The sequence below is a fragment of the Augochlora pura genome, chromosome 1 (assembly GCF_028453695.1).
Source record: "Augochlora pura isolate Apur16 chromosome 1, APUR_v2.2.1, whole genome shotgun sequence".
Classification (NCBI taxonomy): Eukaryota; Metazoa; Arthropoda; class Insecta; order Hymenoptera; family Halictidae; genus Augochlora; species Augochlora pura.
This window is the reverse complement of record NC_135772.1, coordinates 5,383,188-5,402,285: the sequence shown is the minus strand read 5'-3', so window position 1 is coordinate 5,402,285 and position 19,098 is coordinate 5,383,188. Positions and strand designations below refer to the sequence as shown.

The 19,098-nt window shown below is 41.0% G+C and overlaps 2 protein-coding genes and 1 non-coding gene across 7 annotated transcripts in view; 2 read left to right on the top strand and 1 right to left on the bottom strand.

Moving 5' to 3' along the window:
- The window catches only part of LOC144469346 (dual specificity calcium/calmodulin-dependent 3',5'-cyclic nucleotide phosphodiesterase 1-like), a 69,302-nt gene that overhangs the window by 43,758 nt on the left and 6,446 nt on the right, over window positions 1–19,098 (top strand). For 2 of the 5 annotated variants that reach the window (XM_078179538.1, XM_078179521.1), the window contains exons 2-10: window positions 8,278–8,433; window positions 8,844–9,054; window positions 9,336–9,449; window positions 13,129–13,182; window positions 16,288–16,537; window positions 17,117–17,374; window positions 17,765–17,934; window positions 18,130–18,375; window positions 18,604–19,010. In XM_078179538.1, coding sequence (XP_078035664.1) covers window positions 8,278–8,433; window positions 8,844–9,054; window positions 9,336–9,449; window positions 13,129–13,182; window positions 16,288–16,537; window positions 17,117–17,374; window positions 17,765–17,934; window positions 18,130–18,375; window positions 18,604–19,010 — 1,866 coding nt within the window. Of the gene's footprint in view, window positions 1–8,277; window positions 8,434–8,843; window positions 9,055–9,335; window positions 9,450–10,840; window positions 11,158–13,128; window positions 13,183–16,287; window positions 16,538–17,116; window positions 17,375–17,764; window positions 17,935–18,129; window positions 18,376–18,603; window positions 19,011–19,098 lie in introns of those variants that run through there. The other 3 variants (XM_078179544.1, XM_078179530.1, XM_078179553.1) reach the window with 3 other exon arrangements.
- Hbg3 (alpha-glucosidase) lies at window positions 622–5,109 on the bottom strand. Its single transcript, XM_078179566.1, has 9 exons — window positions 4,991–5,109; window positions 4,541–4,693; window positions 4,016–4,353; window positions 3,033–3,158; window positions 2,489–2,899; window positions 1,943–2,198; window positions 1,332–1,530; window positions 1,007–1,147; window positions 622–843 (listed from the first exon to the last, which is right to left on the bottom strand). Exons 2-9 carry the CDS (start codon window positions 4,686–4,688, stop codon window positions 777–779), a joined length of 1,686 nt encoding a protein of 561 aa, XP_078035692.1. The 5' UTR covers window positions 4,689–4,693; window positions 4,991–5,109; the 3' UTR covers window positions 622–776.
- Trnat-cgu (transfer RNA threonine (anticodon CGU)) lies at window positions 9,968–10,039 on the top strand. Its single transcript has one exon. It is a non-coding gene; the product is annotated as a tRNA-Thr (tRNA).

Genomic DNA, 19,098 nt, shown 5'->3' with positions numbered 1-19,098 from the left:
GGTATCTGATTGACTCGGCTTCGTGGAAAAATTTCGACCATTTCATTTTTATCTATCCTCCGCACTAATCTCGTATCATTATAATCATATCGCACAATTGTGCACGATCGCTTTAATCTAAACTAACTTACATCACAATCCGACACCGTTATTTCTGCGTTTACTTTGTAAAATATATAATAATAAATACGGGTAGAAGCAAATTACAACATCAACGAAAGTGGATTTTTCAAAATAATTCACCTTAATATGGAATAGAGTCTACGCTACAGGAACATACGTATAGCCCGAAAGTATGATCGTTTTAAAATAGCAACACTTGGGTTGATTACTTGTTCGGTGTGGCGCGCATAACCGAGTGCAAACGTGGCTAAATAAAACTTTTAATGTACCCTCCATTATATCGACTACAAACAGTTCTAGAACCTCATTTCCTTGATGGCTCGCGAGTACTATTTCCCAAAGTATGCATCAAGTAACTGCAGTATAATTTCACAATGACGTTGTCAGGAATTCCTCATAGTGGAAGAAGATTTCTTTGTTTCGCAAAAGAAAAGAACACTCGATAAAAACGAAAAATGCTATTATATACAGATGTATCGAAGAGATACGATGGAAACGTAGGCAATGTTTGCATTTTTATTCAAGTTCCAGTATGTACATACACATATCAGCATAAACATATAACTATGAATAATTGAACTGTGCATCACAGTTTTTCAAAGTAATAAATAGCAGCAGTAACACAGGGGCGTGTATGCTTTCCATTCTTCTACCTAAAGTCTGGTTAGAATTGCTGTACCGTATGGAGGAACTTGCATGGTCTTCTTACAGAGAAGAGCCCTAGATTTAGGGATCAATGGAAAATATTATTCAAAAGGTTTTCAACTACACTGAAAATCGACTTGTCTACTTTAAACATGTTTCATTAATATATTAGACGAGAAGAATGATAATATCGTAATCGTTTTACGAGAGGGAGGAGCGTGCTCGTACGTATACTTACCCCTTCTTTAGACCAAAGCCGGACGATGCATAGTGCACTCTCAACTTGCATTTTCGCTTCTGAATTTCTGACAAATCCACAACCTCTGTCGAGTTTGCAACGTTAAATATTGCGTAGATGGCTCCCTGAAACGCGGTCTCTCTACAAAAAGAAAGAGAGAAAGAAAAATGGAATACCGAGTATAATATGTTCGGCAATTATCGGTAATATTGTAACGCGCCGTTCGAACACATCCATTTGTAAATGTTTCCGAAAGAATACGCTAATGACAGCAATTAATTTCTTCGGAACGATAACCAAGTAGAAGGCAGCTTTCTTGCTTTACCTAGCGATGAAGAGGACATTGTCGGTCAGCAATTTGTCGGTTAGTTTTCCTTTTCGGATAGCTGGATTTACTTTCTTCAGTCTGGCAAGATCTCTGTAGAAGTTATAGAAAGAATCTTTATCCTTTTTCTCTGTTGCAAGGTTCACGGTTTTGTAGTTGCTATTAACTGGAATCCAAGTTTTCTTGTTCGTAGAAAATCCTGCAAACGTTGTTTCCATTTAAACCTTTAATTACCAATTACCCTTTAGTTACCAAGCCTTACGTTTATCGAATGAATCATCGGTGACATATTATATATGTATACTATACTAGACTAACGCCCGCCCCCCTTTTTCTTTTCTTTTATATCGATCCTTTCAACGAAATTCTTGAATGGAATCTTTTCACTCGTTTATCGCTCTCATATAGTTGTCAGAAATCCGTCGAATCCGCAGCGTACGGATGAATTTTGTTCAACTTTTCACGTTTCTGACGCGGCGATGCGCGGCGTATTTCAAATGGATGGATGGTAATGAAAATCTTCGAACGCCTATATGTATACATATATGTACATGTATATCCTATTCATCTCGGAACCGACCTAGAAACCCTTAAGGATATCTAGAGCTTACCAGCGGAAGTGGTAGCGTCCCATTGGAATGGCGATCTAACAGGATCCCTCGAGGTTTTTTCGTATCCTTCCGGACCCTCGTTGCATCCATGCGGGTCTTGGGTATTCTTGTAGGAAACCCATGTATCCTCCATGCCGATCTCATCGCCGTTGTACGTGACAGTGACACCGGGCAATATAAAAGTCATGGCGGTTATCGCTCGTGCACGATCGGGCCCCAATCGAGTCACCAACCTCGTATTATCGTGGTTTCCAGCCTGTACAGAGAGACGAGAAAGAGAAAGAGAGAGTTTTGACAGCTATACGTTGCGTCGTTATCGTTTCCTATCGGTCTCGTTCTTTAATATTTCCTGGTTCCGCGAGTGTCACGTTCCACAAATATCCTATTATTAGTATTATTATTATTATCGTCGAATACGGTAACACGTATCAACGTCTTATTATCGCAATTAATTTCACACACTGTCCCCTTTTCCAATATGCAATTTCCAGTGATCTGAATTTTGATTTCGAGCCATGGAAAAAATATTTCTTTCCCTGTACTTACCACCCAATTAGCTGTAGCACCCTTTGGCATGTTGTCCATCCATCGATCGACTACGAATTTCCAGTCTTTCGCCGTTGAGCTGGAATTCAAATTTACGACCATTGCAAAGTTAAAGGGGTAGCTGGCACCAGCAGTGTAAAACTCCATCGTATGATTTAAATCCGTATACGCCTCGATCATCATAACTTTGTCGCCCTTATATTGAGCAAGGATCTCGCTCCATCCTCTCACTATCTCGTAGTTTCGCGGGTGGTCTCTGGTGTAGATTTTCACTGTATATGAAAAATTATTCGGGTCGTTGGTGAGTCCCGACAATGGTTCGTCCGCGAACGTTTGATTCTCGCAAAGACGAGCGGCAGCATCCACTCTAATTCCGTCTATTCCTTTGTCCAACCAAAATTTCAAAGTATCCTGAAAAATTTGCAGACATTATGGACCGAATCGCGCTCCTCGGAAATATGACCCAAATGAAAATATCATTTACGATATTAAAACACAGTGGTTCCACGATTAACTCTACGATTATCGTTCCAATTGTGCTTACCTTTATCTCCTGTACTAACTTTTCATTGAAGTAATTGAGATCTGGTTGCTCCTTTGTATACTGATGGTAATAATACGCGTTGCGTTCCGATCGCCACGTCCACGCTGATCCTCCGAATATACTGATCTACGAGGAACAATACAATCCCTAAGTAAGCAATAATTACGACACGTTCGTTAATATCATTCATCTTTCTACCAATTTTCATTGCCACGGTCCTTTTGCTTTCTCTTAATCATCTCATAATTTCCATATTGCGGATAACATCGAGCCAAGGGTTACTTTCGACTCGCCAAAATTCTCAACGAATGAAAGAAATTGGTAGAAATCGTTACCATATCTTTTCTGATCCGTTCAAAGGAAAAAACTTTTAATTTGTACGGAGGTGTACAATAGTGTCGACTTTTAATCCGACGATCGATTGGGATACATTCGACGGCGCAGGAAAAACGTACGGCTGCCGCGGAACAGAATTACACGATACTCACCCAATACTGGTTGTTAATAATCTCTCATGGACAACGGTACAGCGAGAGTAACGAGGGATCGTTCGAATAAATTCGTTTCTACATTTCCATACAGAGTTGAAACATAAATTCTACCGAATATGCGTTTTAATATCCATTCGTTGGAATTTTCGACGTAAATCTGTATAAAATTCTGGATCATTCTTCTCGCGAAATACGTATGGAAATTACGAACGAAATGCGCATATGCAAAAAGTTTAACGTAAAGCGTGAAACGTGGTCGAATAGCGTCCCAATAAAGTTAAACCTGGCCGAAATTACGACTTGCTTCGTTTTCTGGTAAACACAACACGTTTCTTTTATTCTTTTACTCACAACGGCGAACGTCTGTGGTTACTAGAAGAATTTTGGATCGCAAACAAAAATTCTCGAAAAGCCATGGGGTAGCATTGACTGGAATATCATCAATGTTGGACAGCGCGACGGACGTGCATGGTAAATAATTGTGAAACTTACCCAATTGTTTGGTGGCGCCCTGGTGCCATTTTCTAGTTTTCGACCCTCGTGCCAGACGTAATAATCGTTGTAGGGCTTGATATTCTTCAAACTTTTCTGAAACCATTCGTGCTGATCCGAAGTATGATTAGGTACGAAATCTATGACCACCTTCAAATTTTTTGCATGGGCAGCTTTCACCATATCTTCGAAATCTTTCATTGTACCAAAGGGGGCGTAAATGCCACGGTAGTTGGAAATATCATAACCAAAATCGACCATAGGGCTCGGGTAGAAGGGGGACACCCAGAAAGCGTCGATGTGCGATTCTGTCATATGGTCCAACTTGCTTATGATACCTGCAATCGAAGTAAGCGTTAGTTAGAAAAAACGGATTCGACATTTTGTCCTATAATTGATTTAATAGATTCAAAATAATAATAATTGAATAGGTTGACATTCGAAAGTTTCTTTAATCTTTATACCGTTTTAAGCTAAACGTCGAAGGAAAAAAATAATCAGACACAGAAAACTATGTACGCTTACCTCTTATATCGCCTAGCCCATCCCCATTGCTATCTTTAAAACTCCTCGGATAAACCTGATAGAGAGACATTGTCCGCCACCATTCTTGACCGCTACGACCGGCAACGGCGTGCAATGTCATTACACAAAACAGTAATATCGCCTTCATGTTTCCTGAACACACGAAAAACGCGGATCAACTAAAAGTCAACGAGTCCGTTAAACATCCAACTCGTATCAGCGGTTGGAAGGAACTACATAGTATGCATATGTATATAGCGTTATAGTATTATACACATATGTATACGATTCTACAGCCCATCCCACGTTCGTGCAATCTAATGAATTTTTCTATTTTCTATGACTAACGGAAAGAAAGAGAGGTGAGATCGTTGCTCACGAAAACCAAAAGTCCTCGCGGTGTGCAGAACGATCGTGACCGTAGGCGAACTCGTAGTATCTATTGATTACCGTGCGTTCGCAGTCCAATTAGTACGAACTGCAACCAACGTTTCAACAACCACTTTTGCGGAAGCTAATGGTATGCTACCTCTTTTTATACTTGCATCGTGTTGTCGCGCGAAGCCAAGCCGTCTTCGAGTTAATAAGCGATACTATTCTATGACAGGTGATAAATGTGCTTCTGCAAACATAACCAGTATAATTTGATATGCACAGAGTAACCGACAGGTCATGAAGAAATTTCGAAATTGTTCGCCAACAAGTTTCCGAACTCGTTTTTCACAAACTTTCCAAATGCTGTTTGGGGAATAGATTATCGGAAAATGTCACAGGAATACTGTTCCAGAGAATTGTGAAATTCTTCGGATCGACGACGGAAAATTCGAAATTTATCATAACATTATTAAATGATTCAAACATTTCGTTTGTATTAAATAATAAAAATTCATTGCGATGAGTTGTCCGAAAAAAAGAAGAAAAAAAAGTGTGACCATGTGAAAAAACGTGACCGTTGCGATCGATACCTATATCCTGACTTTTATAACTACACTTAATATAGAAAATTATTGTAAAAACTAACGGACACTATATGCGGCAAATAAAAAACAAAAACTTTCCGTTCAGCTGCTTAAAGGTCAAAATAAACGATAAAAGTAACAATAACAAACTAATTACGATGTTCTACGTTCTATTCTCTCTAAGGAAGCTTTTGTCATTTGAATAATTGTGCCTTTACCAGCACCCATGTTACGAAGTGTTATGAATAATGTGAAACCGTTGTCTAAATAAGATAAATAGAAAAACGACAAATGTGTTTCTCGGCCGAGACATAAAGAAACTTTTAAATAAATTTTAGCGAAAAAAATAAAGCGAATAGTAATATACGCTAAAAACTGCTTCATCGAAACTAGTAACATTAATTCGAACAAAGCAACTTGAAGACGATTTTCTTTGAGTTTATCTTGCATCGATAGATGCAATCTCATAGAATATTCTCTTTAAATATACGACGGCATCGTTTCCCGAGAGTTATATCGCTCGCAGCGAAATTACAAAATTACAAAACGATCTCATCTCGGAAGACCTTCTGCTACATAAGATCTCTCTCATGCTCATCCGATACATGTTCCTACATAGATAGTTTGAAAATACTATCTCTTTAAGGTAGAACAAAATAATAGCGCGTCACGGTTCAAAAACAAATCAGAAATTTGATCTTTTCTTTCCATCGGATGGAAATCGAGTCGAGAGCACCGTAACATTCTGATAACTCGCCAATCGTTACGATAACGAGTTTCGAGGCATTTTTAGTGTAACTTTCCCGTTTTGGCAACACGTACGCGTACGTATGACACACGGGATATATCTATTACATGTCTATTACAGCAGCGTGTTCGTCGACTAATGATAAAACCGCGCCTCTAGGAGAGGACGATATTTATTTACAAATTAACATTACACGGCACGGCCGCTCTTCTCTAACTATTTTTAACAAAGCCATCGGTGCAAAAGGGCTGCTCTGTGCGGTCTTACCGTATGAAAGTTAAATACCTTAAAGCTCAAAAGCTCCGAGGTAAATATAGACGAAGCCTAAGCTCCCGCAGCATTCTTTATGAATTTCATAAATGAACAACGGCAAAACCTGCTGGCGCTTGAATTAATAAACGGAACTAACGATTCAACGGTTGCGCGGCGCCGCGCCGCCGACAATACGCTCGCTAACAGTAATTTATACGCACGTTAATTGATTATTATTACGGTCAAGTAGTGAAATTATTTTCGACACATTTCCAGCATACGTATATTGCGTATGCTACACCGCATATTTGACGCATGTTACTCACATTGTTTAATATATTTCATCGGTGTCAACTTCCACCGTTCAACAACAACTCAGTTTGTAAAATTTCATAATAAAATCGTTTCGCGACCAAACGGTAGGAAAAGACTGTTACAAAACTATCAAAAGTATCGTGGAATTTGATTTCACGGGTTCTTTAGAATTTTAGAACAGCCTGGTTGGAGTTTCGAGACTCGAAACGTAATTCCGTATTTGAACTTTTCCCCCTTGATCGAGTTAACGATCCGATTACAATTTATATTACTCGAGTTGCCGGGTAGGACCGCGCGTTGGGACGTAGCCCTGAGAACGAACATTCACTGAAACGAAACCGTTGCGCGAGCTCTCTGAAAAGCTGGCCATTGTCATATGGATGACACTGATAGCTTGCATTTAGCAGCGGTGGTGATCTATGGTTTCGTGTTCGATTTGCGAATCGTAAACTAGATTACAATTGCTCGACAGAAATCGAGTGTTCAGTTTATGTCAGGGTGTCGGCGATAAACCTAGGGAACGAGGACCCATCGCTGTCCTCAAACATTTATCGTTCTACGAAGTCGTATTAATACAGACTGCATACGTTTGTGCGCGCAAATTACATCAATCTTCCAACTTGCTGCACACAGTAAAGACTTGTAATATTGTCTGATTCGATTGATACAGAGACGTGGACAAATATACGTACATACCGTGGACATTGCTTCAAACGGAATAACTTCTTCAAAACGAACTCTTTAATTATTCAGAATAGTTAATGAACTTTGTTGGACTCGATTGAGATATCAATGTTTGCGAATACATAATTATTTCGCCGTGGATCGTTGCACATTCAAAGTCCGTCTTTAATGAGATTCCTACGGGCTCGCACCTCTAAAAATTCAATTTTCCCAGCTGCGTGGAAATTTCATAATGAATTCATTCCCATATAATGCTGGAACCTCAAAGGCACGTCCATCGCGCGTTCTTTACCATCGGCAACGACATTTACATACGGCTGATAGAAATTTAACGAGGAACTTATTCTCGGTATCCAGTTGAATTATAACACGTTACCTCGCAATGGCTAATTTAATTTATATTCTTGACCAATGTTCATTATTCGATAATTACATTTTCGTTTTCGACTTGTACACTACGATATCGAAATGTAAAAGCTTTCGATGTCGGATACGAGCCAACCGCACTGCTGGCACTACCAGCAGTTAATTCCTAGATTTCGATAATAAAGTACTCTACGAAATAGAGCAGAATAGTATACGAAAATCGTAATTGCTACTAGCATGGATTAATAAAAGAAATAAGCTAGTAAGAGAAATCAAATAGGTAATGATTTGAATAAGAAATTTCCATCGGAATACGATGGAAATGTTGAGGGGGACAACGAATACATATGTATACGTTTCTTAGCTGCTTCACTAATTGAAATTACCAAGTTACTTGTTTTTATCGATTCCAGTTGCATCTCCGCCAGATCGCAGAGTTACGAAAGACGATATCGCAGTGTCCTCGCCCGGTGCTTCTCCGAACGTTAACGCCACTACGAGCTGCACCGGTACAGCATCCTCTCGATCGCACAATCCTTCCTCACCTGGTCGCAATGGCCAACTACCAAGTACGTATAATTGGTATAACTATGAAATTCGTTACAGCGCACGACGTTTATGTTATAAACATATACTTTGAGAATATTTGTGAATAAAATTATAAATGATTCCAAGGATAGCCAGTTATATTTTTATTACAAAGGCACGTCGTTCGAGGATTGAACGCGCGACTTTGTTTATCTGCTACACCCCGAGGCTCTACTGCAGCAGTGTAATAGGTAAACGAAGACTCGCCCCGTTAAAAGTGAACATTGCCGTGTTTCAATGCCTGCGAAGAAAATGTTTCGACATCGTGTCGACTAAGATTGAAATGTTTATTAATTTCATACGTTATCGACGCTACAGCGATGAGAAATTTTCCGGGGTCCGTGTTAAGTAGGTCACTGGCTCTAACGTCCTCTGTTGTTTGTTGTTGCAGAACAGGGCACGCTAACGATAGTACGCCGAAGTTCTGGCAAGAATAAAAGTATCGGCGAAAGTTTCGAAGGATCTCCGCCTCCGCTCAGTCCTGACACTCTTTCGTCCAGCCAGTCTGTCGATCTCGACGAGATTCTTGATAACGTCGATTTAACGACAGACACGCTTCCTGCCGTTGACACCCCCGATGCTTGCGACAAAGCTGCCCTCAGGTACAATTTCGACAATTTCGTATCAAATGAAACGATTATATTTTGGTTCGAAAACTTGAACGAGTTAATATTATCCGTTATTTTGTGTCGTGTTCCCAAGTTTCGTACATTTCATCGAATTAGCTTCTCTCGCAAGCAGATCTTTGTTTTCATCAACGCGCCAAGTGTCTAATAATATAACCACAATAATAATAATAATAATAATAATAATAATACAAGGAGACATTGGCTCAACTCTTTTATTACGTGTATAGTTGAAAGTAATCATCTGTCCATTGCAGATTGAGGTGCTTATTGAGGCAGCTTCAGCATGGTGAAATATCAGCAGAATTACTCCAACGAAATTTACACTATGCAGCACGCGTGCTCGAAGCTGTCTTTCTCGATGAAACCAAGTAAGTTTTTTCCGAAATATGAATTAACGTAATAATCGTTTAGTTTATTAAATAACATTCTGCCAGTGATTTTTATTATAGCCATTCACAGAGAGCCGATAACTGCTTCTCTAGGATACGCAATGTCACTTTGAAAATTTTAAACATCCATTATACTGTAAAAATGATTACTCAACAGTTCGTAATTACTATATCTACACGCGGTTAGTAGACCAAAGCTTGCCAACGAATAGTTTACATGTTACGATCTAAAAGTAACACAATTATTATACATATCCTTATAATTTTACGCATGTTATTAACGGTAATTTTTTATATGGCTCACGACTCTTGGAAACACGAACAGGTACAAAAAAGAAAGATTCGAATTATATTTCGTATCATATCTTTTGAAAATCTGTATGCAACACAATCGTTGCGCAAAAGGCTCGCAATTAACGTTTATAAAAAGTATTATAAACTTGATCACTGGATTTATCATTATGACCTCCAATTCGAACCGTACGTACCTCAAGAGCGCCTCTTTAGCTCAGTGGTAGAGCACTGGTCTCGTAAACCAGGGGTCGTGAGTTCAATCCTCACAGGAGGCAATTGAGTTTTTTCATTTTTTTTTTCGTTTCGAACACGTTTCTATTTCGCAAATATTACGTGCCCCAACAAATTAGGAACGTTCGAAACTCCCTGTACAATTATTTAATAGAAATATAATCGTCGTTCGTCGCAACTTAATACTAAGCGCGTGCGTGTCGCGATTTCTATAGGTTTTTTATCAAGTAAGTAATTATTTAATTTTCCGACGGACCGTAATTACCTAGTGAACCGTATCGCATCGTGTTTTTTTACGATGCAAAATTATTTTTTTGAAACGATAAAACAGAAATCTTCTCGCGAGCTGTCTCCAATTTGTTCAGTAAGATTGACAAAGCGAGAGCGGCAATATCAATTTTACCAACCAACGAGAACATTGCATGCCGACAACATTTCGATGTATGTGAAACGTTTGACAGAACCGCAACTATTTTTGGACAAAGTTGAAAATTTCGTTCACCGTATATCATATAATCATTATAACGACTAATGGAATTCTGAAATTGTTTAAACGTTGAATAACTAACATGTACCAATTCTTCAGAGCCACGATCAACTGCCACCGATAGCAACAGATATACGATACAATAGATATGTATATTTTAAGCGACATCTATACACGTGACATACCTTTGGCTACAATATACATATTCAGACTTTTCAGGAAAATTCCGGAAGCGTGCCCACTCGAATACGATTACAGTATCCAAAGCGATTTTTATTTAAGCAGTCTGGGTGTAGGTGACATTTTCCAGTGCGAAACGTGCCAAGACTCTTTATTTCTTAAGTTGATTTGCCCGAGACAGGGTTGAGAAGCAGACTCTCGAGTTCGAGATACCTACCAGTCGGCCGAAATATCGAATTTCTATGTTGACACGATAATGCTTAATGATAATGATAAGGAAAACTGTAATGATCTACTGTTCTGTTCTCTACTTGACACGTGTACTAACAAGCAGTACCACAGGGTGAATTCAGGCGGGGTTGAGTGCTCTCGGTCATCGCGTAGGGATGCGGGCCTGTCATCTGCATCCCTTGGAAGCGCCTTGGACTCGGACGGACCACAGGGCCATGCGGTGGTAACCCAGAAACGGAAGCTTCGCACCCCCGTATGGGCAAGGTTGCGAAATATTCATATTTCCGACCTTACGCGACTGTTCTCTCTCTCTCACCCAACAATCAGATTCACCCGAACCCAACATCTTCTCCGATCCAAATACACGTCGTCCATCGTTTGTATACATCTTGATCGCGATCATCGTCTGTTAGACTCGCGTTCATGCGTCGTTCGCTCGATCATTATTATCGGGGAATCGAACTTTCTTCTTTCTGACCGACAACAAAAACGAGTCAAGGTTTTTTGGAGCGGTGGTGGTTCGTTCAACCATCTTACATTATTGATACCGAGAGACATGGAAATTGTTGTCGAGGGAGAGCGAAAACTAGCCACCGTTTGTTTCATACAAATCTTGCTCTAGAAATTCATCCTTTTGCAAATTGTACTCGCGACTTTTTCTCAAATTAAATCGACCATTTTGCGAACCGAGTTCTCGATCATTTCAAGATTATCCTTTACCAATTATTTATTGTTTGCCCCACTTGTTACAGAGCGGTAATTACCTTGGCGCAATGCTCGCCTAACAGAATAATTAAACGATCGATCTAAACGGATGGATACTGGCAAACCATGGAAATGTACACTACTAATGCGAAGCGAATATCGGAAATGTATTAAACGCAACTCGTTAATGTAGTGCCCACGCAGCGCAGCGCAGCGGTGAAATGAATTGAAATGTATCGCGTTGCAAAATCGTACGGAGCCAAACGATTATTTCCACTGGAAATAATGAAAACGACGTTTTCGCTCTCCCAACCGACGCAGATACCAAATTCGTCGTAACGTTAAAATACGTTTTCTTCTTGTCGATATCGTAGTTTTAGCGTTATACCATCGTACTATATGTAGCCGTAGACCGTTCGCACAAGAATTAATACCTCTTGTAGTACACGCTGTATATTATCGATCGTTAGTAAACTTCTACATATACATACAATATACGTACGTATAGCAACTTGGAGACTTTTGCCTTTCCCAGTAATTTGCACATGATTATAGTGCACGATCGTTGCTAGCAACTCCAAGAGACTACAGGCAAGAGTATGTGTTGTGTATAGCGACATTATTAACAAGCACCGTTAGTGCAAAGTATGATAATCGAAGCAAAGACTTCTTCGCAAATTCTAGCGGATATTTGTATGCTATTCCACGTGCGGAACTACTTGACCTCGTACGAACAGTTTCAGATTCTAACATTAAATATGTCTCGCATCGAATGGACGGTGATAATTTTGGAAAAAAGGAAACGGAACCGATATAACCCGCGATATAACCCGTAATTAAACACGCCGGAGAGGTGTTAAACAGAAGAAAAGAGAAACATGACGCGCGTACAAAAGAGAATCGAGAAACGAACGGATCAGGGTCTTCTAGCGTTAGCCGAACACATCCAGACACAGAGCATGATTGACTATACAATATCTTGACCTGCCTGGCCTGTCTCTCTTCCTCTACTCTAGTCTCTTTTTAGATCATTCTAGGTGTAACCTGTTCACTTCTTGTGGATGACTGCCTGTTTACGAGCTGAATGCATCTTCTTAAGAAACGACTTCCTTCTATTGTCTGTGTTTCCTGCGTCCGTCTATCGACCACAAGTGCATGCGTATAGGGTGTGTACGCTGAAAAGTGGCATTGTTTCGGAACGAGGTGTTACATGGAATGCTTGAGCATCGCTAACGTTATACGATTCTGTCCCGACATCGAAGTCGCAAAAACCGTGAGAAACCACCGACAATACGGTGACTTTCGAACCAAAGCCGAATTCGCAAAACCGGAAATAATCCGCAAAAACGGTTTCCTTGTGTTTCTTTTTTTTCTTTTTCTTTTTGCTGTAGATAGACAAAAACATTTACAACTTCGAGTCGTCCGAAAACATTTGACACGCAGGCAGACTTTTCTTGCTTTAGATACAGCACCGTCGATGTGTTCGATCCTTAATGTGACACACCTTTTTCTTGATGTTTGAAATTATAGAGACACCGAACGTGCGGAGTCAGCTGCTACTTGCCGTCAGGGTGTACGTCGTAGGTTCGTTCCAATGTTTGAATATCTACATTGCAAATATTCGTTCACGTTCACGTTCAACGTCCATCGCTCTGGCACTCTCTCTCTCTCTCTCTCTCTCTCTCTCTCTCTCTCTCTCTCTCTTCTTCTTCTTCTTCTTCTTTTTCACCCTTTTTCTTTCTCTTTCTCCTCTATCTTTTTTCTCGGTTTTCTGTTTATGTTTCGAGCCGTGCTGCCATGAAACGATCGCGTTTTAAATTCGCGGCTCGGATGACGATGAATCATAGCCGCAGCGCAACGCGAGACTGTTTTTCCAAACGATTTTAGAGGGACTAGGAGAATTGGATTTTTCGACGGTTTTCCGGTCGCTCGCTTGTGATTTATTGAATAAAACCTGGCCGTTGAAATGCCTACGACGAGAAAAACGTCGAGAAAACTGTGCGTTTTAGAAACGCGTTCTTGTTCGAACAAACAAGCATCCAGCAAAACAATAGCTAATTATTTGAAACAACGTTTGAAAATTAATTGATCCTCGTTCCGTCTAGATTTCGAAAGAAAACTCTTGAGCGGGTACGATCCCTCTACGAAACACGTTTTCAAATTCCTAGATCTCGAGTGTTTACAGTCCCGCGTTGCTTACCGAAACAAATTTACGAATCATATCGTGTACCGCATGGAACATTAATCACCACTAGACAAACATTGTTCGTACATCTTACTATGTCACAGAAAAAACGACAGCACATGTAAGTACACGACAGTCATCGCGCATCGATGTTGCTAGCCATGTTTCACTCGTATGCACGTTTCGCTCGATTGTAACGATTTCATTAGGTGAGCGAAATTCTCTCAAATAACATAGATTTACGAGCGTGTCGCCCAATCGTATGTTCATTTAATAATCGAAGCGTTGCAAGTGTGGGCATCGATAATGTAAAGCGTAATCAAAGTAATTACATATATCCATTGTTATATGTATGTCACGATCTATGCATACGTATATAGATCAGTTCACGCTGTCTGAACAGTTTCACGATGCCCATAGAAAGAAGAAAAAATGATTCATTGTCCCCATTCATCGCTAACAACACCCCGTGCGTCGACGCTGACTTTTTTGACTGTGATTTTCTACCAATTGGATTCACGACGAGCAATCGCAATCAGTACTCCAAAAATTGAAACGCTGAACTCGGAGGCAGTCGCTTGCTAGGTCGATATAGTGTAATATCAATTGAACGCCGCGCGGCAGCATTCTAAGATGCAACCTCGAGTGTAGCTAACCAATATCTTGTATCGATTTACCAACGTAATCTCGACATCCGAGCAATCAGAGTTCTTTTTCCGCTTCTCCAGGATTTAATCCGCCGGATTAATCCAAGATTGGTGGAAAATAGTAGCCAAAATACCGAATACTTTTTTCAATGAGTTTTGTATGAAAATCGTAGGAAACTACATCTATGTCTGGATGGTTTATTCGTGGTAGAGTAACGACAAATACGAGAGATGCGGCTGTATAATGTGTACACCTTTTCAAGTTATGGAGTAGCGACGAAAGAAAACATTACTGTTTCCGATTTCTTTTTCGACTGACAAAGCGCCGACGTCGGCGGACGGTGACAGAAGAAGCGAGGAGAGCGTGCGACACACGGTTGGGACTTGTACAAAAATGTTGGTCAAACAAGAAAACTATTGCCATACAAGATTAATATTCGCGAGTATAGATATATTCGAGGGTATAAAAATATTTCCAACGCCATTAAAATGCGAAGCTGGCATATGTAAAGCACAAAAATTGATTTTCTCCGTAATCATCGTTCCATTTGTATAAAATTGCAGCACCGATCCTGTGTGAACTTAGCATTAGTTACACTTTAATATTTTGATTTTCTTCACGAATCTAAATGCAATATTAATGTGTCGAAACTCCGTACACCCTCTTGTTGGCCCCATAGGTTGCGACATTGAAGAAAACTCGCCTGATTGTTAACTTTGCTCGCGTAACACGTAGCGTGTTAACATCAATAGATCAGATTCTAATTGCAATCGATGCGTGAACCGATCGTCTCTCATTCGTACCAAATTCGTACGTCGCATTCGTACAAATTCCGATAATACTTTTATTCGGAAGAATTATTTTGTATTGCCATTTCAATTACCATGTATTCAGCATACAGCACATAGTATCCGTTACGCTCACGGAAGCATAGCAATGTCTCCGCGTAGAACTTACATCGCTTCAGCATCAGTCTCGTTTCTTTAGCGCATATCATTAAGAAGACATGTTCGCACTCAACCAGTCCATACATACGTCACGTTACACAGTTGTCTACGATAACGTTTGCAGCGAACATTCCTATGGAGAATTCGAATAATAACCTTCTTCTCGTACGATAAACGCGAATTCTTTTGTTCGAGCGTGACAATTTGTCGGTGACAAGGGACCGATACGACGCGCACAGGATTCGTTTGATCCTTTAATACCCATGAAACTGAGCAGATTTTATCGTGCGCAACTAGCCCGAAAGAAAAAGCCGCAGAAAACCGAAGTGCAATTTCACAAATGGATTACATAACGCTACACATCCATGAAAATCAAAGTCGAACGGGGGTGAAAAAACGTAGAAGCCCGACGATCGAGAAAAACGACAAACGGAATATCTATATATTTATGACGTGGGAAAGCATCGTGAATAAAAAATTGATTTTCTCATAACCGTGCGGTGAAACATCAAAGAAAAATAAATTGCATTTTACCGTTATAGTTTGTATACGGAACACCGATATGCATATACACGTATCTTTCCAATACTGTGCGTACATTGATAGGCAAAATTCGCAACGAGCAAATCAAAGATGAAACGCTGTATCACTCGCAACCTGTTCAGTTTCCATTGAAAAATAAAAGTAGTACACGTAGCCCCTAGGGATTCATGATGCGTGTTTCTCTATCGTGCTCGCTTCGCAACTGAAAACAGTAAGGGGCGACAAATGATTATGCGAAAGTGACCCCCGACTCTGTTCTTTGAAAGTGGTAGCGAAGGTAGGAATGTTGTTCGTGATCCGATTGTTCGCGCGCAAACTCGTTCGGTCGGTCAACGTTGCACCGATAACGAGCTAAATTTTTCTTAGACGGCTGGCCGACGAAGACGACGAACTATCCGAAGTTCAACCGGACGCGGTGCCCCCGGAAGTGCGAGAATGGCTCGCCTCAACTTTCACCAGGCAGCTGGCGACCACCAGACGGAAGGCCGACGAAAAGCCCAAGTTCCGTTCGGTGGCGCACGCCATCAGGGCTGGGATTTTCGTCGATCGGATTTACAGGCGCGTAACCAGCACCGCGATGATGCAGTTCCCACAGGAAGTGGTTAAAGTACTTAAGGTATCGCATCAGTATACATACTCTGCCCAGTGGAACATTTGCCCTCTCTAACTAATCGAAGATCGATCTCATTCAAACATCGAGAATCGCTTATAATATTGTATCGGAAAGTCAAAGATCAAAAGGAAGAGGAAACTACACTTGAACGTAGCTTCGTGACCAATTGATGAAACGAAACCGTACGTTTCAAACGATTAGTGTGCTATGAGAATACCGAGAACTGCAAAGAATCCTAACAGACCTAATAAATGGAAGTTTCTTAGCAAGAAAGTGGTTCCATGATCTTCCAAGTCTCTGCAAAGATTCGAGGAAGTGTTATGGATCTCGAGGGATTGCCGCAGTTGTACCCTCGTTTTTGCCCCATCGGTATACTCGTTGGTTATATAGATTGTTTGAAACTTTCCGACTACCGCGAAAACCCTTTGAAAACCCTCGGTAATCTCGGTTCTCTTCGAAATCTCCGTCGCTCGTCCGATCATTTCATAGCTCTAACGCAGTCGAGAATACTAAAATCATACGCATCGACGCAACTAAGAGAAGCTTATGCATAATATAATACATAATTGATGTTTGTTCAAGACTCTGGACGACTGGTCCTTCGACGTCTTTTCCTTGAGCGAGGCCGCAATGGGTGCTCCAGTCAAGTATCTCGGCTACGATCTGCTCAATCGATACGGCATGATCCACAAATTCAAAGTGCCGCCCGCGGTGTTGGAATGCTTTTTGGGAAGAGTCGAAGAGGGTTATTGCAGACACCGGAACCCGTACCACAATAATCTCCACGCTGCAGACGTCGCCCAGACGATGCATTACATCTTGTGTCAAACAGGTCTTATGGTAAGTTTGGCATCAACGAACACCGAGTATATTTCGGCAGTTTGACAGAATTCTTGCAGTGTAATTAAATCAATTGAATGTAAGTTTAACTTAGGATATTCGCCACTCGATGAACGAGGCGTGTTTCTATCGCGTACACAATCTTTCGGCAATACTCGCGCACCAAAAAGAAAACGCCGGGCGGCTCGTAACTTTTTCGCTTAAAAGTTCTGATCGCGTAACTATATACTACCCTGTGTCTCGCTGCAAACGTTCGAGTATCCCGCGCAAAAATCGGGAGAAACCCCTACGGGGAGGAAGAAACTCGAAACAAGTATTTTCTACGTATCCCCACCGCTCTGCCATCGCTGCCACGCCATCATGCCCCCGTCGAAAATTGCTCGTTCGCAGAATTGGCTGACCGACTTGGAGATTTTCGCCACTCTGGTGGCGGCGCTTATTCACGATTACGAGCACACTGGGACCACAAACAATTTCCACGTAATGTCCGGCAGCGATACGGCGCTTCTCTACAATGACCGGGCTGTACTGGAAAATCATCACATCTCCGCAAGCTTCCGGTATGTACGAACAGATCGAAAAGGTCGCGCATATGGAAAGCTGACGCGCGCATCGATGCAAACCGTGCAATTATCGGTCATTTTCGTTTCAATTTGTCCGCTGTTAATCGGAAATCACTCGGCATGCTTCCATCGTTCGGTGCCCGATGCGATTCGGTGCCTCCACAATAAGATCACTCGCTTGAAATTTTCCAGGATATTGAAAGAAGACGAATGCAACATACTGCAAAATTTGTCGAGGGAGGAATTTAGAGAATTTCGTACGCTCGTCATCGACATGGTCCTTGCAACTGACATGAGCTTTCATTTCCAACAATTGAAGAATATGAAGAATATTCTAAGTCTGGCGGAGCCCAGCGTCGACAAAAGCAAAGCGGTCAGCCTCGTCCTGCATTGTTGCGATATCTCGCATCCAGCAAAAAGATGGGACCTTCACCATAGGTAATCTTGTATACTCGTAAACTTGGAATGTCCGACTTTCCCCTCCTGCCATCTATTATATTATAACGCGAATCCCATTTAACCGAACGTAACGGTGAGCAAATTATCCGTCACATTCGTAAGAATTGAATTTTCGACGACTAATTTAATGATCGTTAGTCATCGATGCCAAGTGAAGTTTAAACGAAACTGCAGAAACTATCGCTTTTGTTCGTGTCTGATACGCAGATGGACTATGCAACTCCTGGAAGAGTTCTTCCGTCAAGGCGACAAGGAGCGGGCGATGGGATTGCCATTTTCCCCGCTGTGCGATCGTAACAATACTCTGGTTGCAGAATCCCAAATAGGATTCATCGAGTTTATCGTTGAACCCAGCATGCAGGTGTGCAGCGACATGTTGGAAACAGTTCTCGCACCGTTGAGTGCTAAAGAGAGCGTGGACGAATCTAATAACGGTAAACCGATATGTCGCGCTTTCCGATTGCTTAGTAAAATGCGATTACTATATGGATCGTATCGAAATGACAAACAATTTGCAGGATCAAACTCAGAAGCCAGACGATTCAAGGTTGGAAAGCCTTGGATCCCTTGTCTAGCGGAGAACAAGCAGATTTGGAAGGAGCAAGCTGTTCGGGGTAAATATGAAGCAAAACATCCGAAAGCATTGTAAAAGCGAAGAGTGCTGTGTGATCCTTTTTAAAAAAAGCAATACCGTAACAAACG